At 32.6% G+C, this 19,956-nt stretch overlaps 1 protein-coding gene across 1 annotated transcript in view; it reads right to left on the bottom strand.

Moving 5' to 3' along the window:
• LOC139497232 (caspase-3-like) overlaps positions 1 to 19,956 on the bottom strand; it is a 303,768-nt gene that overhangs the window by 17,361 nt on the left and 266,451 nt on the right. The window contains exons 10-13 of the mRNA XM_071285363.1: positions 19,697 to 19,768; positions 11,209 to 11,302; positions 5,346 to 5,539; positions 3,434 to 3,518 (exon numbers count right to left, since the gene is read on the bottom strand). Of these exons, the coding sequence (XP_071141464.1) occupies positions 3,434 to 3,518; positions 5,346 to 5,539; positions 11,209 to 11,302; positions 19,697 to 19,768 (445 nt within the window). The remainder of the gene's footprint in view (positions 1 to 3,433; positions 3,519 to 5,345; positions 5,540 to 11,208; positions 11,303 to 19,696; positions 19,769 to 19,956) is intronic.

Genomic DNA, 19,956 nt, shown 5'->3' with positions numbered 1-19,956 from the left:
GAATAATTGAACTTGTCCCGACGGACAAGCTTGATACAGCTTTTACTTGTCCGACCTTTTTTCCCTCTGGTACCGGACAATCGGACAAGTGTTATTGTCGAGGCCTGAAATCTGAAGAACAGCAAATCAAAGCAAAAATTCAACAGACAGAAAGAAATTAAAAAAGAAGTATACACATAACAAGCACCGAAGACCAAAGCTTTTAAAATACAAAGTCCTAAACAGAAATCAAAAGATAACTTGAGTTTTATGGAAGGTCGTTCCCAACCAGTTTTACTAATCATAGATGGACCATTCATTATACAATACTTCAATGAAACTTGTCACTAGTAATAACATTCCAACCAGTTTTACTAATCATAGATGGATCATTCATTATACAATACTTCAATGAAACTTGTCACTAGTAATAACATTCCAACCAGTTTTACTAATCATAGATGGATCTTTCATTATACAATACTTTAATGAAACTTGTCACTAGTCATACTATTCCAACAAGTTTTACTCTTCATACATGTAACCATTAGTGATACAATACTTTAATGAAACTTGTCAATAGTCATACTATTCCAACAAGTTTTACTCCTCATACATGTAACCATTAGTGATACAATACTTTAATGAAACTTGTCACTAGTCATACTATTCCAACAAGTTTTACTCCTCATACATGTAACCATTAGTGATACATTACTTTAATGAAACTTGTCACTAGTCATACTATTCCAACAAGTTTTACTCCTCATACATGTAACCATTAGTGATACAATACTTTAATGAAACTTGTCACTAGTCATACTATTCCAACAAGTTTTACTCCTCATACATGTAACCATTAGTGATACAATACTTTAATGAAACTTGTCACTAGTCATACTATTCCAACAAGTTTTACTCCTCATACATTTAACCATTAGTGATACAATACTTTAATGAAACTTGTCACTAGTAATACTTTTCCAACCAGTTTTACTCCTCATACATGTAACCATTAGTGATACAATACTTTAATGAAACTTGTCACTAGTCATACTATTCCAACAAGTTTTACTCCTCATACATGTAACCATTAGTGATACATTACTTTAATGAAACTTGTCACTAGTCATACTATTCCAACAAGTTTTACTCCTCATACATGTAACCATTAGTGATACAATACTTTAATGAAACTTGTCAATAGTCATACTATTCCAACCAGTTTTACTCCTCACACATGTAACCATTCGTGATACAATACTTCAATGAAACTTGTCACTAGTAATACTATTCCAACCAGTTTTACTCCTCATACATGTAACCATTTGTGATACATTTTGTACAACACTTTGATAAAGTTGTTACTTGTCATGTAACATGTGTAATGTGATGAACATACTTAGTATCTAAGGAAGTAACGTTGACAAAAAAATATAATTAAATGTGTACCTACAAAGGTCGTCTGAAAGGACGTAGGTTAAACCATAATTATCTGTTTAATTTTAATTGATTGTTTGAAAATAAAACGGCCCCTGTCAATGTTTTTCATTGTTCCTAAAGTATATTGACATAATCACATTATATGAAAATAATTGAATTAGTTTTGATACAATACACGCTTGCACTTCTATCTTAATGTTCACTTTGGTCGTATTTGTCTAATGTTTGGATCAAAATTGTTTGGGCAGACTTAACTGCCATTTGTTGTCTGAGTGTTTTTCTAGTTTATTCAATGTAATCTTTACCACATTCGATACTTGCTCATGAATACCATTTTGAGAAGCACAGGTAAATAAGATTTTATTGTAAATTTTGACCTTGTTTACATTGACTTGACAGTTAGTGTTGCTATCCAGCAATTGCAACTCATTCACAATTTTGACCAAATTGCAATTTGTTTTCTTAAATCAAAATGTTCAACTGTTCAGAATATTGAACAAATTGTTCAGCCAAAATGTGAAAGTGCAAGGTGATTAAATAAAACATACTTACAATCCTATAAGACTTTTTTTTTATCTTTATTATATCCTATAAGACTTTTTTTTTATCTTTATTATATCCTATAAGACTTTTTTTTTTTATCTTTATTATATCCTATAAGACTTTTTTTTTATCTTTATTATATCCTATAAGACTTTTTTTTTTATCTTTATTATATCCTATAAGACTTTTTTATAATCTTTATTCTATACCCTATAAGACTTTAACTCCATTTTATTGATGTTGTGACCAAATCAGTCCATCAGTTTGTATAGGTATATTATAGTCATTTCCATGCTGAAGGTACTTTTATTTTTTTTGAATTGCTATAAAAATGTCCAAGCTAAGCTTTCGTAAAGTTTTTCATTCTAAAAGTATTCTATATTCATACGAATCAGATATCATTTCAAATAAAACATCCTATATACGGTAAAAAATGTGAGAAATAACAATATGCTATTGATAAGTTTCCATGGGGAGATAACCTAAAATATTATTCTTTTGAATAAAGACTTTTTGAAAGAAAAAATGATTATCTCCCCATGGACACTTCCTACAAACATATTGCATTTTTACACATATTTTACTGAATATGAAATGTTTTAATTCACATAATGTCTGATTCTTATAAATATAGAATACTTTTAGAAAGAAAAACTATATGAAAGCTTAGTTTGGACATTTTTATAGCAATGCTAAATCACAACAGTTCCTTCAGCATGGAAATAACTATAATATACCTATACAAACCGATTTTGTCATAACATCATAAAAGTGGAGTTAAAGTCTTATAGGATTGTAAGTATGTTTTATTTTATCACCTTGCACTTCCACTACTTGACTGTGGTTTTATACAGCAGTTAGTTCAAATTTCTGACCAGTTTAACAGTTTGATTTTATAAAACAAATTGCAATTTGGTCAAAATTTTGAATAAGTTGCAATTGGTGGATAGCAACACTAACAGTCAAGTCACTGTAATATTAATCGAAAAGCAACTTCAATAAGGAAGGTAGAAAATTCACAAAATTTTGATGATAACCTTAATGGCAAAATCTGTTGTCAAAGTCAACTATATGTGTAAGTACATCTTCATAATACAGATATCCTATCTAGAACACCGTCTAATGCATTTATAACTGCAGAACAGAAATTAAAATGAATAAACATGATGGAGACAAATCATTGGTTAGGACATAGAAACTTCTGCCAATGATATGAAGGGTGTATATCAACAAATTGAGACATCACAACACCAGATATAATTGAGTTAACATAGGATAGATAACATTCAGTATCTCATAAACTGCAGACGGTTGAAGACATTTTCAAAAGTAAGCATCATATGACAAGCTTGTATCAACTGTGATATGATTTCAAAAATCAATTCCAGGATCAGGTGACACATTGATGTACAGGAATGATGGTAAATGACCATTTTCAATTACATTGTAAATAGAGGTTAAAACTTACCATTAAATTTGCCTCCAGTTTTGTTTTTGAATGGCTTTTTTATTTCTTCCACTGTGATTAATTCATCTGTTGTACGAATTCCACCCTGAAATATTTTATTTTTAAATTGGAATGTGTATCTATAAATATATAAAGTAAAATTTCAGTAAAACAACAAATAGTGAAAATGTAGATATCTCCTTGTATGAACTATTGTTTACAATATCCCAACTAATTCTGCTCCTAACGGAACATAAGTATTGTCAACCATAATAAAATAATATATGCTTATGGTTGTGAACTCTTTATACTCTTATGGTTGTGGACCGTTATATATTTCTTGCATGTAAAGATATTTCTCCTATCAAAATGTACGGGGGAGTGTGGTACGAAAACTGTGTTTACTAGACTGGCTAATCCTGCATCATGAAACAATATAACGACATTTCCATTTGCTATTCGTTAGGTCATCAGCTAGTCATTGGTGGCAAGAACTTATATTGTAAACAATTGATAATGAACAGCTGCGCCATGAGCGCATGATACTGCTCAAAGCATTGTCCGAAAACTGGAAAATCCCCCCTTTTTATGAATAAAATCACATAATAACTTCTGAATGTCATATCAGAAATTCATGAAAAACTAAAGGGAGGTTATCTTAATAGATATAAACCAGTCACCAAAGTTTCATGATAACTGCTCAAAGCATTGTCCGAAAACTGGAAAATCCCCCTTTTTTAAACGTAAAATCTAAAAAAAAATTGAAAGGGAGCTTACGTCAATAGATATAAACAATTCACCAAAGTTTCATAAAAACTTCAGAGAGCATTTTTGAGTTTAATTGTCCGAAATATGGTAAAAAACAACCTTTGTTCATGAATAAAACCCCCATAACTCGGCAACGTAACATCTAAAATTTATAAAACTCGAAAGGGAGCTCATGTCAATAGATGTAAACAAGTCACTAAAGTTTCTTGCAAATTGGTGAAAGTGTTTTTGAATTATTGTCCGAAAACTGGAAAATCCGCCATTTTAATAAAAAAAACAACTTAAAATTTGGAAACTTGAAATCTAAAATTTATAAAAAAATGAAAGGGAGCTCACGTCAATAGATATAAACAATTCACCAAAGCTTCATGCGAATTGGTTCAAGCGTTTTTGAGTTATTGTCGGACATGTTGACGACGAACAGATGAATGGACAGACGGACAACGGTATACCATGATACGTCCCGTAAACGTATAAAAATAGACCTATAAAACTTCTTGTTAATCACCATAGAATATAACAAAACATATAAATAAAAGTGCCGGTGGACCTACTTCGACACATGCAATGTATTGATGTACTCATGTAAGGTAAATTGAATGTTGAAAAATTTAAAGTTATATTGACAGTTGCTGCACAGCAGATGAGCAATCTCACCATAACGAAAACATTCAAGGGATTGTGTTTTGACAAGTGCGACACAGATGTGACATAGCTTCTAACCAAATCATGTGTTTGTCAACCTATAAAAGTAATGACTTCAAATTTACAATTAGTAATCATTGGTTCAACATGTTCTTGGTATACAGAACACTTCATCAGGATAAACTCAAGCCCTAAACTATTACATCATCTGGGTGCATTTATATGCAGGTACTGGTGCAGCTGGAATAAGGTTACACTGTAATGGAAAGATTTACAGTTGGCAATTTGAAAATGGTGGAGAAAAGCTCATACCAGCACTACATTTCTTGTTTTAGGTTTGCTGTGACTATGGATAACTGTCTTATATTGGCGTATATCCATTATTCCTATTGATTGATCAATAAGATTTGGAAAAAAAACAACATCTGTTTTGTCGTTGAATGGATCATGTCTGTATCGAAAAGACAAAACAGTACAATGAGAGCAATGGAGATAACTATTTAGTATTCAAATTCAATACCTCATTTCCATGACTCATAATTACACAGATAAAGGAATGATAATCCTTTGACTTCTCTGTTAAGTATGTTCTGGCGATTTCTTGGAAATAATCCTGTAACTCCAACTTTGTCATATCTGTTGTTGTACATTCCACCTGATACTTTAGTTCTCCTTTAAAGAAATTTGTGAGATTCTTGCAATCCACTTCAGAACCTTGAACAAAATTTACAAATCATGATCAACATTAATAATGCAAAAAGACCATGATATCAATGGATAAACATGATAAAGAAATTTAATCAAATTGTATAATAACTTCATCAGGCATGCTAGAGAAGTGTGGGCAAAATAAAACGAAATGCATCGAAACCATTTGGGTTACACAGCTACACATGGTACAACCAAAAACACCAAATATCATGGATATTTATATTGATTATTAAACAAAAATTTGAGGTCAAGATCAGTTGAATCCCATAAGACAGACATGCACATCAAAAATACAATCATTATAATAAAATAATCGCTGAGAGCAGCTTGATACGACCTCAGATGTCGAACCCTGAACAGTTGGGGCAAGTATAGACACAACATTTAAGGTTCAAATAGCTCTGAATTTGAATTGTGATTGAATATTTAACACAGCATAGGTTTGTGCAAAATTAATTTGGTCAAAGAAGTAACATTTGAAACTGGACATTTATGTTCCAGTATCCAAAATCTAAAAACACGGTTACAATCAGCATATCAAAGAACCGCAATAGTTCAATTTTTGAGGAAATCCTCAAAACTTTATTTTAAGACCCTTATTACATCAATGTGGACCAATTTGATAACGGAGTCCAAAATCCAAAATATAAATACACGGTTAGAGTCAGCAATTCATAGAACCCTATATATTCATTTTTTTTAAAAATCAAACAAACTTTAATTTTGGATCCCAATTTAGACCAACTTGAAAACTGGGCCCAAAAATCAAAAAATTAATACAAGTTTTGATATTTCTACCCTATACACCACTTTGCCTCGTAATCTTATTAAGAAAAAATTCTCACACCAAATTAAATAGGCATTTAAAAAGTCAGAATGCGAATATATATATTTTTATATATTGCCACTTGATTAGGATTTATATCTAGAAATTGACTATGAGGGTCGGTTGAAAGCAAAACTTTACAAGAAAGAGATGATTTCAGCTTCCCAATAGTGAAGATTTGCGAAGCTGAAATCATCACTTCGTAAATTGTATGGACGCCATCACAAGCTGGTTCACCATTATGGAATATCTGTTATATAGATGATATCTGATATGTTCCTTATGCCGTAACTACAATCCCGTTCCCTTTTCACGAATGTGACCTACCGAATTAGACTTTTTACCTTTTTTTGTGACATTTTTACCGATTGTGTCTGTTTAATTTGTTTTGTTCACGCATCATTATCAATATTTTTAAATTTGACGGGACTGTCGGACAAGTGAGAGGTTTAGCGCTGTAAAACCAGGTTCAATCTACTATTTTCTACATTTGAAAATGCCTGTACCAAGTCAGGGTTATGACAGTTGTTGTCCATTCATTTGATGTGTTTTATCCTTTGATTTTGCCATTTGATTAGGGACTCTCCGTTTTGAATTTACTTTGGAGTTCAGTATTTTTATGATTTTACTTTCTTAAAACACTTTAAGGTCATTGTCCTTGTGTTTATATATCTCAACTTGTTCAATTCGCTCGTGAATATAACAACGTATTTGATTTTAACGAAATAAATCTCTGTATTTCTGAAAAAAATATTACACCATTGTTTTCGATATCACAAACTAGTCAAAACATTTACTAAATTTTATCATCGGTACAGGGACATCATTTGTAAATATAGATCAACATGCAGACACCTTATACGTTCAGGTATTTCACATCCATTTTTTTATGGTAGTATTCTATACAAAGCACAAAAATGTCGACATTCACCTCAAAAGTTAACCAAACCTTTTAACAGACTTATTTAGACGGGATATAGTTATGATACTGTTGTCAGGTCATTAAAGATGGCATATTTTGGAATTAAATATTGATTTACTCATAGGGTCTTTGCATCGGAAATAAACACATTTTTCTAAAACCAGTTGTTGGCATGATACGGGTTATGTTCTTCTCATATATTTTATGATGGTATAATACTAAACCCTTAACGGTAGGGATTGTGCTTGACTTTCATATGATGAAGACATAATCTTTCAATCAGTTTAATCAAGGTCTGGAGCTGGCATGTCAGTAACAGCTAGTAGTCCCTTGTTAATTTATGTATCATTGTTATTTTGCTTAGTTTCTTAAGTTTCCAATTCTGACATCGGACTCAGACTTCTTTTAAACTGAGTTTTACTGTGCGTATTTCTGTGTGGTTTTTTTAATTCTACATTGGCTTGAGGTATAAGGGGAGGGTTGAGATCTCACAAAACATATTTAACACCGCCATATTTTTGTGCCTGTCCCAAGTCAGGAGCCTCTGGCCTTTGTTAGTCTTGTATGTTTTTTAATTTTAGTTCATTTATATGTTTTAGAGTTTATCATGTTTATATCCATTGAACTAGTACACATATTTTTTTAGGGGCCAGCTGGAGCCCGTCTAGGGTTCAGGATTTTCTCGCTGTATTGAAGACCCATTGGTGGCCGTCGGCTGTTTTCTGCTGTTTGGTCGGGTTATTGTTTCTTTGACACATTCCCCATTTCCATTCTCAATTTTATTAGATTCAGCTTTTCAAAAAAAACATATATATTCAATTTATGTTGAAATCAAACAAAATTTAAATTGGACATTGGGAACGGGAATGGATAATGTGCTACGAGACAAGAACCCGTCAATAGTAGAAAAGTCGACGGCCACCAATGGGTTCCAGAATACTTTAATTTGTCTGAAACAGATAGATTACAATTAATTCTATCTTCAAAACAAAAATGTGTACTTAAATGTAGTTCGGGGAAAACGGTTGTCAAACTGCAATCCAATATACTTAAAAAAATCCCGCATACTAATCACTTGCTCATCGTTTACCTTTTTGTTCACTGTTAACAATTATGTCGGTATTCTGGTATACAGGGTTGTATATCGTACCAATATTGTAATTTAATCTCAGAATATAGTTTACATTGGCACTAATATCGATGTTGTCATTATAGTGGAAGATATTAGCAGGCAAAATCGAGGGAATTGTGCAAATGATGATACAAGCATGAAAATTACCACAAAACATCATTATTATATACTTTTAAAGAAACAACTGCTGGCCATTAAAAAAAAAAAAATTTCAAGATGGCCACCGCCGTTTTCTAAAATGGCTGTTTTTTTCAGTTTGAAAATATAGATTTTTTCTGGAAAACTTTTCGTTTACCTTCTTTAAGGGAAAAAACAGTTTTCAGGTTTGGTAGCTACCTTCCTTACATGTGAATTATTCAGTAGACATGAGTATTTGACATATATAGGGTTTACGCATGCGCGAAAATACCCAATTTTGATGAAACAAAATTCATTAAAAAATATTTTAACTATTTACTTTGAAATAAGTGATTTGGGATTTTCCAACATATAATGATATGGTTTGATAACATTTTTCAAAGTAATGACACTATTTAACAAGTTTGCGCATGCGCAAACTATTTATAGGCATAATGAGTAATTTGTATGCACTACCAGAGCAAACCGTAGTTCATCTCATTACTCTTTTAAAAAAGCAAGTAAGTGTAAGATCTATGATGCCACTGTTTAAAAACAAGCTTATTCAGTTGCAATGATCAGGAATTTGATGGATAAGACGGAAAATGTGGTTTATACGAGAAAAACATCAATAGTAACGGCAGATCAGCCACTTTTGGTAATGGATATTCAGTGGGAATTGCCTGATTTGTACAGAGAAGATAAGTTTATCGTCATGTGAGGTGGATTTCACATTGAAATGACTTGTTATAAAATTCTGGGTGATATATTACGTGACAGTAGATGGACATATGTCCTCACTAAAACCAGTATTACAACACCTAGAACGGCATATTCTTGTATGTATGTTCAAATGTACTTAGGACTAGACACGTGCATCAGATAACTCTATGTGTTTCAGCTTGAATGGTATATATCGGATTAAGAAAGCTAAACACAGAAATTATAATTCAAGGTCAGATGAACCATGCCAAGCAGACATGTACAACTTACAATCAATCTATGCATTACATTTAGTTGACCTATTGCTTATAGAATCTAAGAAACAAACTGAACCCTGAAAACTTAACATTGACTAATGAACCACCAAAATGAGGTCAAGATCAGATGATACCTGCCAGACAGACATATACAGCTTACAATCCTTCCATACTACAACTATAGTTGACCAATTGCTTATAGTTTAAGAAAAAACGGACCAAAACAAAAAAACTGAACACTGAGTAATGGACTGTGAAAATGAGGTCAAGGTTAAATAAAACCTGTGAGACTGACATGTACATCATGAAATATTTCCATACACCAAATATAGTTGACCTATTGCATATAGTATTAGAAAAAAGACCAAAACTCAAAAACTTAACTTTGACCACTGAACCATGAATATGAGGTCAAGGTAAGAAGACACCTGACATTTGGACATGTACACCTTACTATCATTCCATACACCAAATATAGTATACCTATTGCACACAGTATAAGAAAAATAGACCAAAACACAAAAAATTAACTATAACCACTGAACCATGAAAATGAGGTCAAGGTCAGATGAAACCTGCCAGTTGGACATTTACACCTTACAACCCTTCCATACACCAAATATACAAGACTATTGCTTATAGTATCTGAGATATGGACTTGACCACCAAACCTTGTCCACTGATCCATGAAATGAAGTCGAGGTCAAGTGAAAATTGTGTGACGGGCATGAGGACCTTGCAAGGTACGCACATACCCAGTGATCCGGCGGCGGCGGCCTTAACTAACTTCTTAAAAGCTTTATATTTTAGAAGGTGGAAGACCTGGATGCTTCATATTTTGTGTTATGAAGTTTCCGACTGTCACATGTCCAGTGTCCTTGACCTAATTTTCATGGTTGAGAGACTACTTGAAAAAAAGTTTTTTGTAATGTTTATTTCTCTCTTATTATGAGTAATAGGATAACTTTATTTGGTATGTAACTTCTTTTCGTGTGTATTTAAGTCTTAACGTCATCTAATTAACTATCGAGTTGACCTCCGAAGACCTCCAATGGTCATATAAGCAATATAAACATAATAAATATATATAAATAGAAATGGAAATTTTAAAAATTTTCTTAAACTACTACTGTATTTTTACCAAACTTGGACAGGAGCTTGCAAAAAAAATTCCTGTTTATTCGTGTTTTACTTATAAATGGACTTAGTTTTTCTGCCAGTTCACTTAATATTCACTGTGGTTAAAATTTGAAAAAATTCAACAACTTACTTAAACTATCCTGTATTTGTACCAAACTTGGACAGTAGCTTGTTTATGATCAAAAGCTAATATCTGGAAGGAAGTTTAATTCCTTTTTTTTTCGTATATTAATTACTAATGGACTAAGTTTTTATTCCAGTTAACATTGCATACAGTCTGCAGTTAAAGTTTTTAAAACATTTAAAATTTTATAAGATTCATAAACAGATAAAGTCGGCGAGACACTGGGTTCCGCGAAACCCTTATGAATTTTTCTGTCTTTCAGACCATAATGAATGCAACCTGAACTCCTTTTCACAGAACAAAAATATGAGAAATCAAAATTCATATTGTCCATGTTGTCAAAGAACAAATTTGATCATTCTTATGTTTCATTTTATTCCATCTATTTGACTGGAACATGATCCAATGAATAAATTTTGATTTTAAATTACCTTTTCTCTCAGATGTCTCACCATGGAACATGAAGTTAACAATCAGGGCAAGTCCTCTCTGTCCCGGTTTCTTCTCATACCTATCATGCCTATCCTGAAAGATGTCATTATTATATTTAGAGATGTTGACCATTTTTTGTTATTTATAGTTTCTCTTAAAAATGTTGTTTAACTAACTTATTCATGTTATTTGTATCTCATGTATATCTTGTCTTTTTGATGATTTTTGTCTGAAGAGTAACTCTCTTGTCTACTATAACTTTTGTATAAAAAACACAAATAAGGGGCAACAATTGTCTTTCAAGTTTAACAATCTTATAAGGAGACAACTGACAATATAGACAAGATGATACTCAAAATCAACCAAAATTGGTAAAAATTGTCAATTATCATGATTATGGGCAATAATGCGTAAAAGGAGTCATCTGACAGTTTGATTTAAAATCCCGTACAAAATAAATAGTAGGATTCCATCTAGAAACTAGTAGGAATGTAGTAGGAATCTACCTATAATCAAAGATTCTATATAGAAAGTAGCCAGGCCGACAGGGAAAATTAACAAAATTCTGACTGGATTTTTTATTTTTTCACTAGCAAAATTCTACCATCTAGCAGGAATTTTAAAAGTCTGTATGGATTTTTTTCTGTAACAGTTTTGAAAATCTTAAGTGGGAATTTTGACAGAAAAAATGATTAGATTATTCATTTTCCTACAACAAGATTCCTACCAGAATTAATTTATTCCTACTAGAAAATCTTTCTACGTGGAATCTTTTTAATTATCTTAAAACTGGATTCCTGTTTGCAAATGACACACATTTTGCTGTGTTGAATGCAACCAAGTTCCAGTTCACAAATTCAAAAGTTGGAGGGTAGAAGAATGACAAGTTGTGTTGGAACACTGCTGCAAGGGTTAAACAACTACATTATTGAAATATGAGAAAATATGGCTCATGTAGATTGAAGTTAATTTTTATACTTTTAAGATAAAATTTTGTATCTATTTGCCAATATATTTAGTAATCAGTTAATTCGACAATAGTACTCATTATTTGTTCATTACTCTTTAATTTCATCTAATCATTGCTAATCAACATTTTTGCCCATCAACATATATAGCACAATTTCTAGCTTGGATATATCACAGTTTCCTCATACATTTCAAAAGTCAACTTTTTTTTAAATGAATCTATTTCATGCATTTCCTTTGTTCCTTGTTGTTGAGATTCAAAACTTAAACGATTGACCCAGTTGTCTATTTGTGAATATACACTTACATTTTGTATATTTTTAGATTCATACTCATGCTACTAGAAAATATTTATTTCAATGTGGAATTTGGAAAAATTCCTACCAGGTTTTCAAGTAGGAATTTTATTTTCCCCCCAAATTATTCCTGCTAATTTGAATATTCCTGGTAGGAATAAACAATATTCCTACTGAGAAATTCCTGCTAATTTAAATATATCGGCTATTTTCCGGGTGGATTCCTACTACTGTCTTACTAGAATATCACTCTTTTTTGGTAGGAATTTAATGCAATATTTTTTTCTGCCCTTGTCATCGATTAATGTTTAACTCAACTTTCAACACTATTTTGCTAATTCGTGGTAGTCAGTATTTAGTGGTGGAGAAGGCAGGAGCACCCTAAAAGAACCACAGACCCTAGTCTACCTCTGTTATATCATATATCTATTATGGTTTACATAAACGGAAGTGTGCTATAAATAGATTTATGATTTCAATTACTCAAACAGCCTTCTTTAACTTTATGGGACCCTGAACGTAGGAAAAAGATTCAGATTTGGTTTCAGGGTTAGGTTAGGGTTTCAGTAGGTTTGGAATAGGGCTAGTGTTAATGTTAGGTTTAGTTTAAGGATGATGATTAGTTTACAACATGTAGTACAGACATATATGGTTCCCTAAAGTACAGCTACCAATGCTTATAAATATAAATGTGACGATGGGACACAGATTTCCCTGCTTTTAAATATACAAATATCCGTAATTTTTAAATTTACAAAGGGACATAACTCAAGAAATGCAAAAGTGACTCTACCATTATTCAACCTTGATCTGTGCGTGGTGGTAATAAGCATTGTGTATAAGTTCTATAACATTCAGTTGAAGCAAAATAAAGTTAGATTGCAGAAACAGCAAATTTGAAAATTTGTCCACTTATAAAGGGACATAACTCGAGAACGGTATATTAAAGTGACCCCATCCAAATTCAAACTTGATCTGTGTTTGGTGGAAATAAGCGTTGTCTATAAACCTCATACATTTCGTTGAAGCAAACAAAAGTAAGAGAGAGAAACTAATTTTGGGACGTACAGACAGACGTATGAATAGACATACAGTCTTACAAGGGTAAAACTTAATGCCTCCTCCACATACGCAGCAGCATTAAAATCGATATATGATGTGTGTAAACTGTCATATTCCTGACTTGGTACAGGCATTTTCTTACATAAGAAAATGGTGGATTACACCTGGCTTATCTGTCCCCAAAAAATTATACAATGCAGCAAGAGTATTTGTGTTGAATGGAAACCATGGACCAAAACCTGTCTTACTGATTATTTTGCCTTGACCAAGTTTAATAGTTTTAAAGATAAAAAGCAGAAATGAAAAACAAACAAGAGGCTCAAACAAACTTGTATCGCTCACATTGGCATTTTTGCTAACACTAAATTGGATTGATTACTTTATTCAATGATCGAGTAATTTCTGGTGTTTAATGCTTTTTCAGTATTATTGGCTATATTGTGAAAATCAGTTTTTATTGGTGGAGGAAGCCTGAGTACCATAAGCAAACCACGACATACAGCAGGTTATTCAAGATTAGAGTCAAACGCACCTCACAAGCTCAGTGTTGGATGCTATGCAACAAGATTATTTGGTGAAAATAGGAGGTAGGTAGATCTTGACCATCAGCATTTTGCCCCCGACAGATTTTCTCCACCTATTGTGGTTTCAAGGATTAAGACAATTAATGCATTTTACCCTCATGTTATTAACTATATGGCAGCCATGTCTTGTCGTTTAAGGCTATAATTCCCTTAGAAGTCATCCAGTTGTTTAGGTTGTATTGGCAATTTTATAGATCTTGCATTTCTGATTATTTTTGCTGTTTACAGTTAATACTTTTCTATTATAGTTTTCAAGGTAATGAGCAAAAGCACTAAGATCAGTAAAAAAATGTCATCTAAGGTCAATAACTCCTATGGTCTATTGTTTATGGCCATATTGACAATTTGTAGATCATGTTTTGCTGACCCCTTTTGCTTCAAACAGTTTTTACCTATCTCATAAAGTTTTTGAGGTAAGAGAGCATTGAATGGCAATACACAGTACCCTACCGGATACAAATTCGTTGTACTGGAACAAAATTCTAACTTGATTTCTAACTTGTCATGTTGTAATCTATATAACAAATATCAAATCAATATCTGTAAGCATGATAGAAATAAAATGCTTCGCTGAGCACAGCCAGATACGACTGCAGAGGTCTAACCCTGAACAGTTGGGGCAAGTTTTTACACGATATTCAAGCTGTGATCAAATTTTTGACATAATATAAGTTTCTGACACAAAATAAATGTGGTCAAAGACCTTAAAATTCGAAATGGGACATTTAATTTACCTAGAATGGTCTGATATCCAAAATCTAACAACATGGTTAGATTCAGCATATAAAAAAAAACACCAAAAATTTAATTTTAGTTGAAATCAAACAAAGTTTAATTTTGGACCCTTCAAACCTTAATATGGACTAACTTGAAAACAGGGCCCAAAATAAGAAATCTATATGCACAATAAGATTCAGCATATCATACAGCCGCAATAACTCAGTTTTTGATGAAATCAAACAAAGTTTAATGTTAGATTCTTTTGACCACAATGTAGCCCAATTTAAAAATGGGGCCCAATATCCAAACTAGAGGCTCTAAGGGGCCTGTGTCGCTCACCTTGGTCTAGGTGCATATTAAACAAAGAACACAGATGAATTAATGACAAAATTGTGTTATGGTGATGGTGATGTGTTTGTAGATCTTACTTTACTGAACATTCTTGCTGCTTACAATTATCTCTATCTATGATGAACTTGGCCCAGTAGTTATAGTGGAAAATATTTTGTAAAAATTTACAAAATTTATGAAAATTGTTAAAAATTGACTATAAAGGGCAATAACTCCTTAAGGGGTCATTTGACCATTTTGGTCAAGTTGACTTATTTTTAGGTCTTACTTTGCTGTACATTATTGCTGTTTACAGTTTATCTCTATCTATAATAACATTCAAGATAATAACCAAAAACAGCAAAATTCCCTTAAAATTACCAATTCAGGGGCAGCAACCCAACAACGGGTTGTCCAATCCATCTGAAAATTTCAGGGCAGATAGATCATGACCTGATTAACAACTTAACCCCATCAATTTGCTCTAAATTCTTTGTTTCTTGAGTTATAAGCCAAAAACTGCATTTTACCCCTATGTTCTATTTTTAGCCGTGGCAGCCATCTTGGTTAGTTGGCCGTGTCAACGGACACATTTTGCAAACTACATACCCCAAAGATGATTGTGGCCAATTTTGGATTAATTTGGCCCAGTAGTTTCAGAGGAGAAGATTTTTGTAAAAGATAACTAAGATTTACGAAAAATGGTTAAAAATTGACTATAAAGGGCAAAAACTCCTAAAGGGGTCAACTGACCATTTCAGTCATGTTGACTTCTTTGTAAATCTTACTTTGCTGAACATTATTGCTGTTTACAGTTTATCTCTATCTATAATAATATTGAAAATAATAACCAAAAACAGAAAAATTTCCTTAAAATTCCCAATTAAGGGGCAGTAACCCAACAACGGGTTGTCCGATTCATCTGAAAATTTGAGGGCAAATAGATCTTGACCTGATAAACAATGTTACCCCATATCAGATTTGCTCTATATGCTTTGGTTTTTAAGTTATAAGCCAAAAACTGCATTTTACCCTTATGCTCTATTTTTAGCCATGACGGCCATCTTGGTTGGTTGGCCGGGTCACCGGACACATGTTTTAAACTAGATACCCTAATAATGTTTGTGGCCAAGTTTGGTTAAATTTGGCCAAGTAGTTTCAGAGAAGAAGATTTTTCTAAAAGTTAACGACGACAGACGACGGACGCCAAGTGATGAGAAAAGCTCACTTGGCCCTTCGGGCCAGGTGAGCTAAAAATTAATGACTTTAAATTAATCCCATTGAAATTGGTTAAAAGATTTGTATTTATTTTCAATTGAAGAGTTCTTGCTATGAGCAATATTATACTGTGCAATTTAAGATTTCTTGCTATTGCGCAATACTATGTTGTTGCGCAATATTGTGCTATTGCGCAATACTGGCCAATTGAAGATTTATTGCTATTGCGCAATACTATTCAATTGAAGATTTCTTGCTATTGCACAATACTATGTTGCTGCGCAATACTGGCCAATTGAAGGTTTCTTGCTATTGCGCAATACTGTGCAATTGAAGATTTCTTGCTATTGCTGAATACTGTGCAATTGAAGATTTCTTGCTATTGCACAATACTGTGCAATTGAAATTTCTCGCTATTGCGCAATACTGTTCAATTGAAGATTTCTTGCTATTGCACAATACTGTGCAATACTGTGCTATTGCACAATACTTTGCAATTGAAGATTTCTTGCTATTGCTATTGCACAATACTGTTCAATTGGAGATTTCTTGCTATTGTGCAATACAGTGCAAAAGAAGATTTCTTGCGATTATGCGATACTGTTCAATTGGAGATTTCTTGCTATTGCACAATACTGTTCAATTGGAGATTTCTTGCTATTGCGCAAGACTGTGCAACTGAAGATTTCTTGCTATTGTGCAATTGGAGATTTCTTGCTATTGCCCAATACTGTGCTATTGCGTAATGCGTAATAAGGTGCAATTGAAGATTTCTTGCTATTGCGCATTACTGTGCAATTGAAGATTTCTTGCTTTTGCGTAAAACTAAGCAATTGAAGATTTCTTGGTTTTGCGCAATACTGTGCAATTGAAGATTTCTTGCTATTGCGCAAGACTGTGCAACTGAAGATTTCTTGCTATTGTGCAATTGGAGATTTCATGCTATTGTGCAATTGGAGATTTCTTGCTATTGCCCAATACTGTGCTATTGCGTAATGCGTAATAAGGTGCAATTGAAGATTTCTTGCTATTGCGCATTACTGTGCAATTGAAGATTTCTTGCTTTTGCGTAAAACTAAGCAATTGAAGATTTCTTGGTTTTGCGCAATACTGTGCAATTGAAGATTTCTTGCTTTTGCGCAATACTGTGCAATTGAAGATTTCTTGCTATTGCACAATACCGTGCAATCATTTGAATTCTCAAAAAAAAAAGAAAAAAAATATGAACCCCCCAAAAGAATTGGAAGAAGAAATCCCCCCAAAATTTTTGAACCCCCTCCCTCTTGGAGTAATTATCGCGAACCGAAATTAATCCCAGCCTTCCCTTTATGGTATGGAACCTTGTAGTACAATTTTAGAAAGATCCATACTGTCTGGAAACAAGAAAAATACTTGTTTTTGGCCCTTTTTTGCCCCTAATTCCTGAACCGTTGAAGCAATTACCCCCAAACTCAATCCCAGCCTTCCCTTTGTGATATGGAACCTTGTGGTACAATTTCTGAGAGATCTATACACTAACACACAAGTTATTTTCTGGAAACAAAATGAATCTTCGGACGACGCCGACGACAACACCATAGCATTATACGACGCAAATTTTTTGCGGTCATATAAAAGTGTGGAAAACAGAATATTTGCATGAATTTTTCGAAGTCCAAGGAACAAAACTCTGCACAAAATCATCAGACTGGAACAAAATCTGAACTGGATCTGTAATTTGTCATGGTGGAACTATATACCAAATATCAATCCATATATCTTCAAGCAAGATAAAAGTAAATGCGAAAAACTCTAGAATGAAATAAAAGACACAACAATAAATTCTTGAATTGAAAAATGAAGGCTATTCCGCTAAGTTTAGTTAAAGTCCGTTAAAGGGTGGAATTTAGGATCTCAAATATATCATGTTGTCCAATTAAATTCGTGAGGCCTAAATTAAAATATTGTTTGTTTGCCCTTTTCCGACCCTATGTTTTGAAACAGGGTAGGTAGGTAGGTAAAATATTTTATTTTTTTCCCCATTAAAATAACTTGGCTCGGTATATTATTTGTCATGGGTAGGCAGGTAGGTATAATATTTTATTTTATAGATACAAAATCTGCAGAATGTCATTTTGGTCCGTTTTGTTTATGCAAATAAGTTTTCTGGAACTATTAGTTTTGAAAAAAAAAAATATCACGTAGAATGTGAAGCTAATTCATATGCACTACTATTTTGTTTTCAAATATCAAAATATAGACCTGTGCCGCATATCTTCAACGTTTATATGCCTGGAACTTTGAAGAGTTTGAACTAGCGCTCACATTCTGTACTACGTACCTTGTACGCTTACCTAAAGGTTTTCTGTAAGAGATAACTTTGTACTGGTAAGATATGTCCGGGAAGTCATACATTACTAGTAGAAAAAGTCCATAGAGGGTTAAAAATTTCGTGTGTGCCTAAAAGTTGTTTCCAATAAAAATGCTACAAGACTTAAAACTCAATTGTCACGTATTTTATATCGCATTTATCATGTTTATAAATGATCTGTATGGAAAACTTGGCGATTTTACTGCCAGATATTCTCCACTTTACAGGGTTTTGTCACTTTTGGTTCATGTCAGATATAAATAATATATCGGCATCGTTAACATAATCATCCTGATCTGCGGATCACAAAAGGCAATCCCTACATAGAACACAACGTCCGTTTACAAATTAGTTTGTACACACGTTGACAATTTTGTATCAAACAAACTATTTTGTAAACGAACCCTGCTCTTTAAGTATAAAGGTACAGAGTAACGTACGTCATATCATGATTTCAGGAAGCGTTCAACATCGATTTCAAACAAATGCATTGAAACTTCAAATGCAAGTGTTCATGTCAAACGCTTAGGTGATACCAAACGGACCGGACCTTATACGTTAAAGATAAAACCCGAGGATTCCGGTAAAAATGTTTTGAGCGGGAAATACAAATATAAGATTTTTGGTAGGAATGAAAAAATGAAATAAAATAAAATCTTGCTGGTAAATACAAATAAAAGATTTTCAGGCAAAACGAATTTATAGGGTTGGTCGGTAAAGGGCAAACAAACAATATTTTAATTTAAGCCTGATAACAAATAATTTCATTAGAATTTGAAATTTTTTGTTCAAGACTTAAAGAATGTTTAATTTATAAGATATCTCTCCTGAAGTATCTTGGTTTTGTGGCATTTAATTTCTTAGTTTATATTATTTATTTTTTGTAACTGATTTTCTACTTTATTCATTCTAAGTGTAAGCATATGTAATTCAACACCATATCTATCACTATATGTACCTGTAAGTATTCCATCACTTCTTTATACTGCCCCTGTTTATATCTGGCTGCTATATCATATGGAGTATCACCCTGAAATACAGACAAATCTTTATATTGCTTTCATCTGATAACTACAAAAAAGACTTATGTTACATATATCTTACAAATAGTACTAGTAGCAGCTGAGTGTTTTATTTTGTTTTTACAGATACCATATTAAATTCCTTCATTAAATATAACTCATGAGACATCATTCAGTTTATTTTTCACAATTTTTT

This window comes from Mytilus edulis, chromosome 12, assembly GCF_963676685.1.
Source record: "Mytilus edulis chromosome 12, xbMytEdul2.2, whole genome shotgun sequence".
NCBI lineage: Eukaryota > Metazoa > Mollusca > Bivalvia > Mytilida > Mytilidae > Mytilus > Mytilus edulis.
The sequence above is the reverse complement of the archived record's forward strand: the minus strand, read 5'-3'. Positions and strand labels throughout refer to the sequence as shown.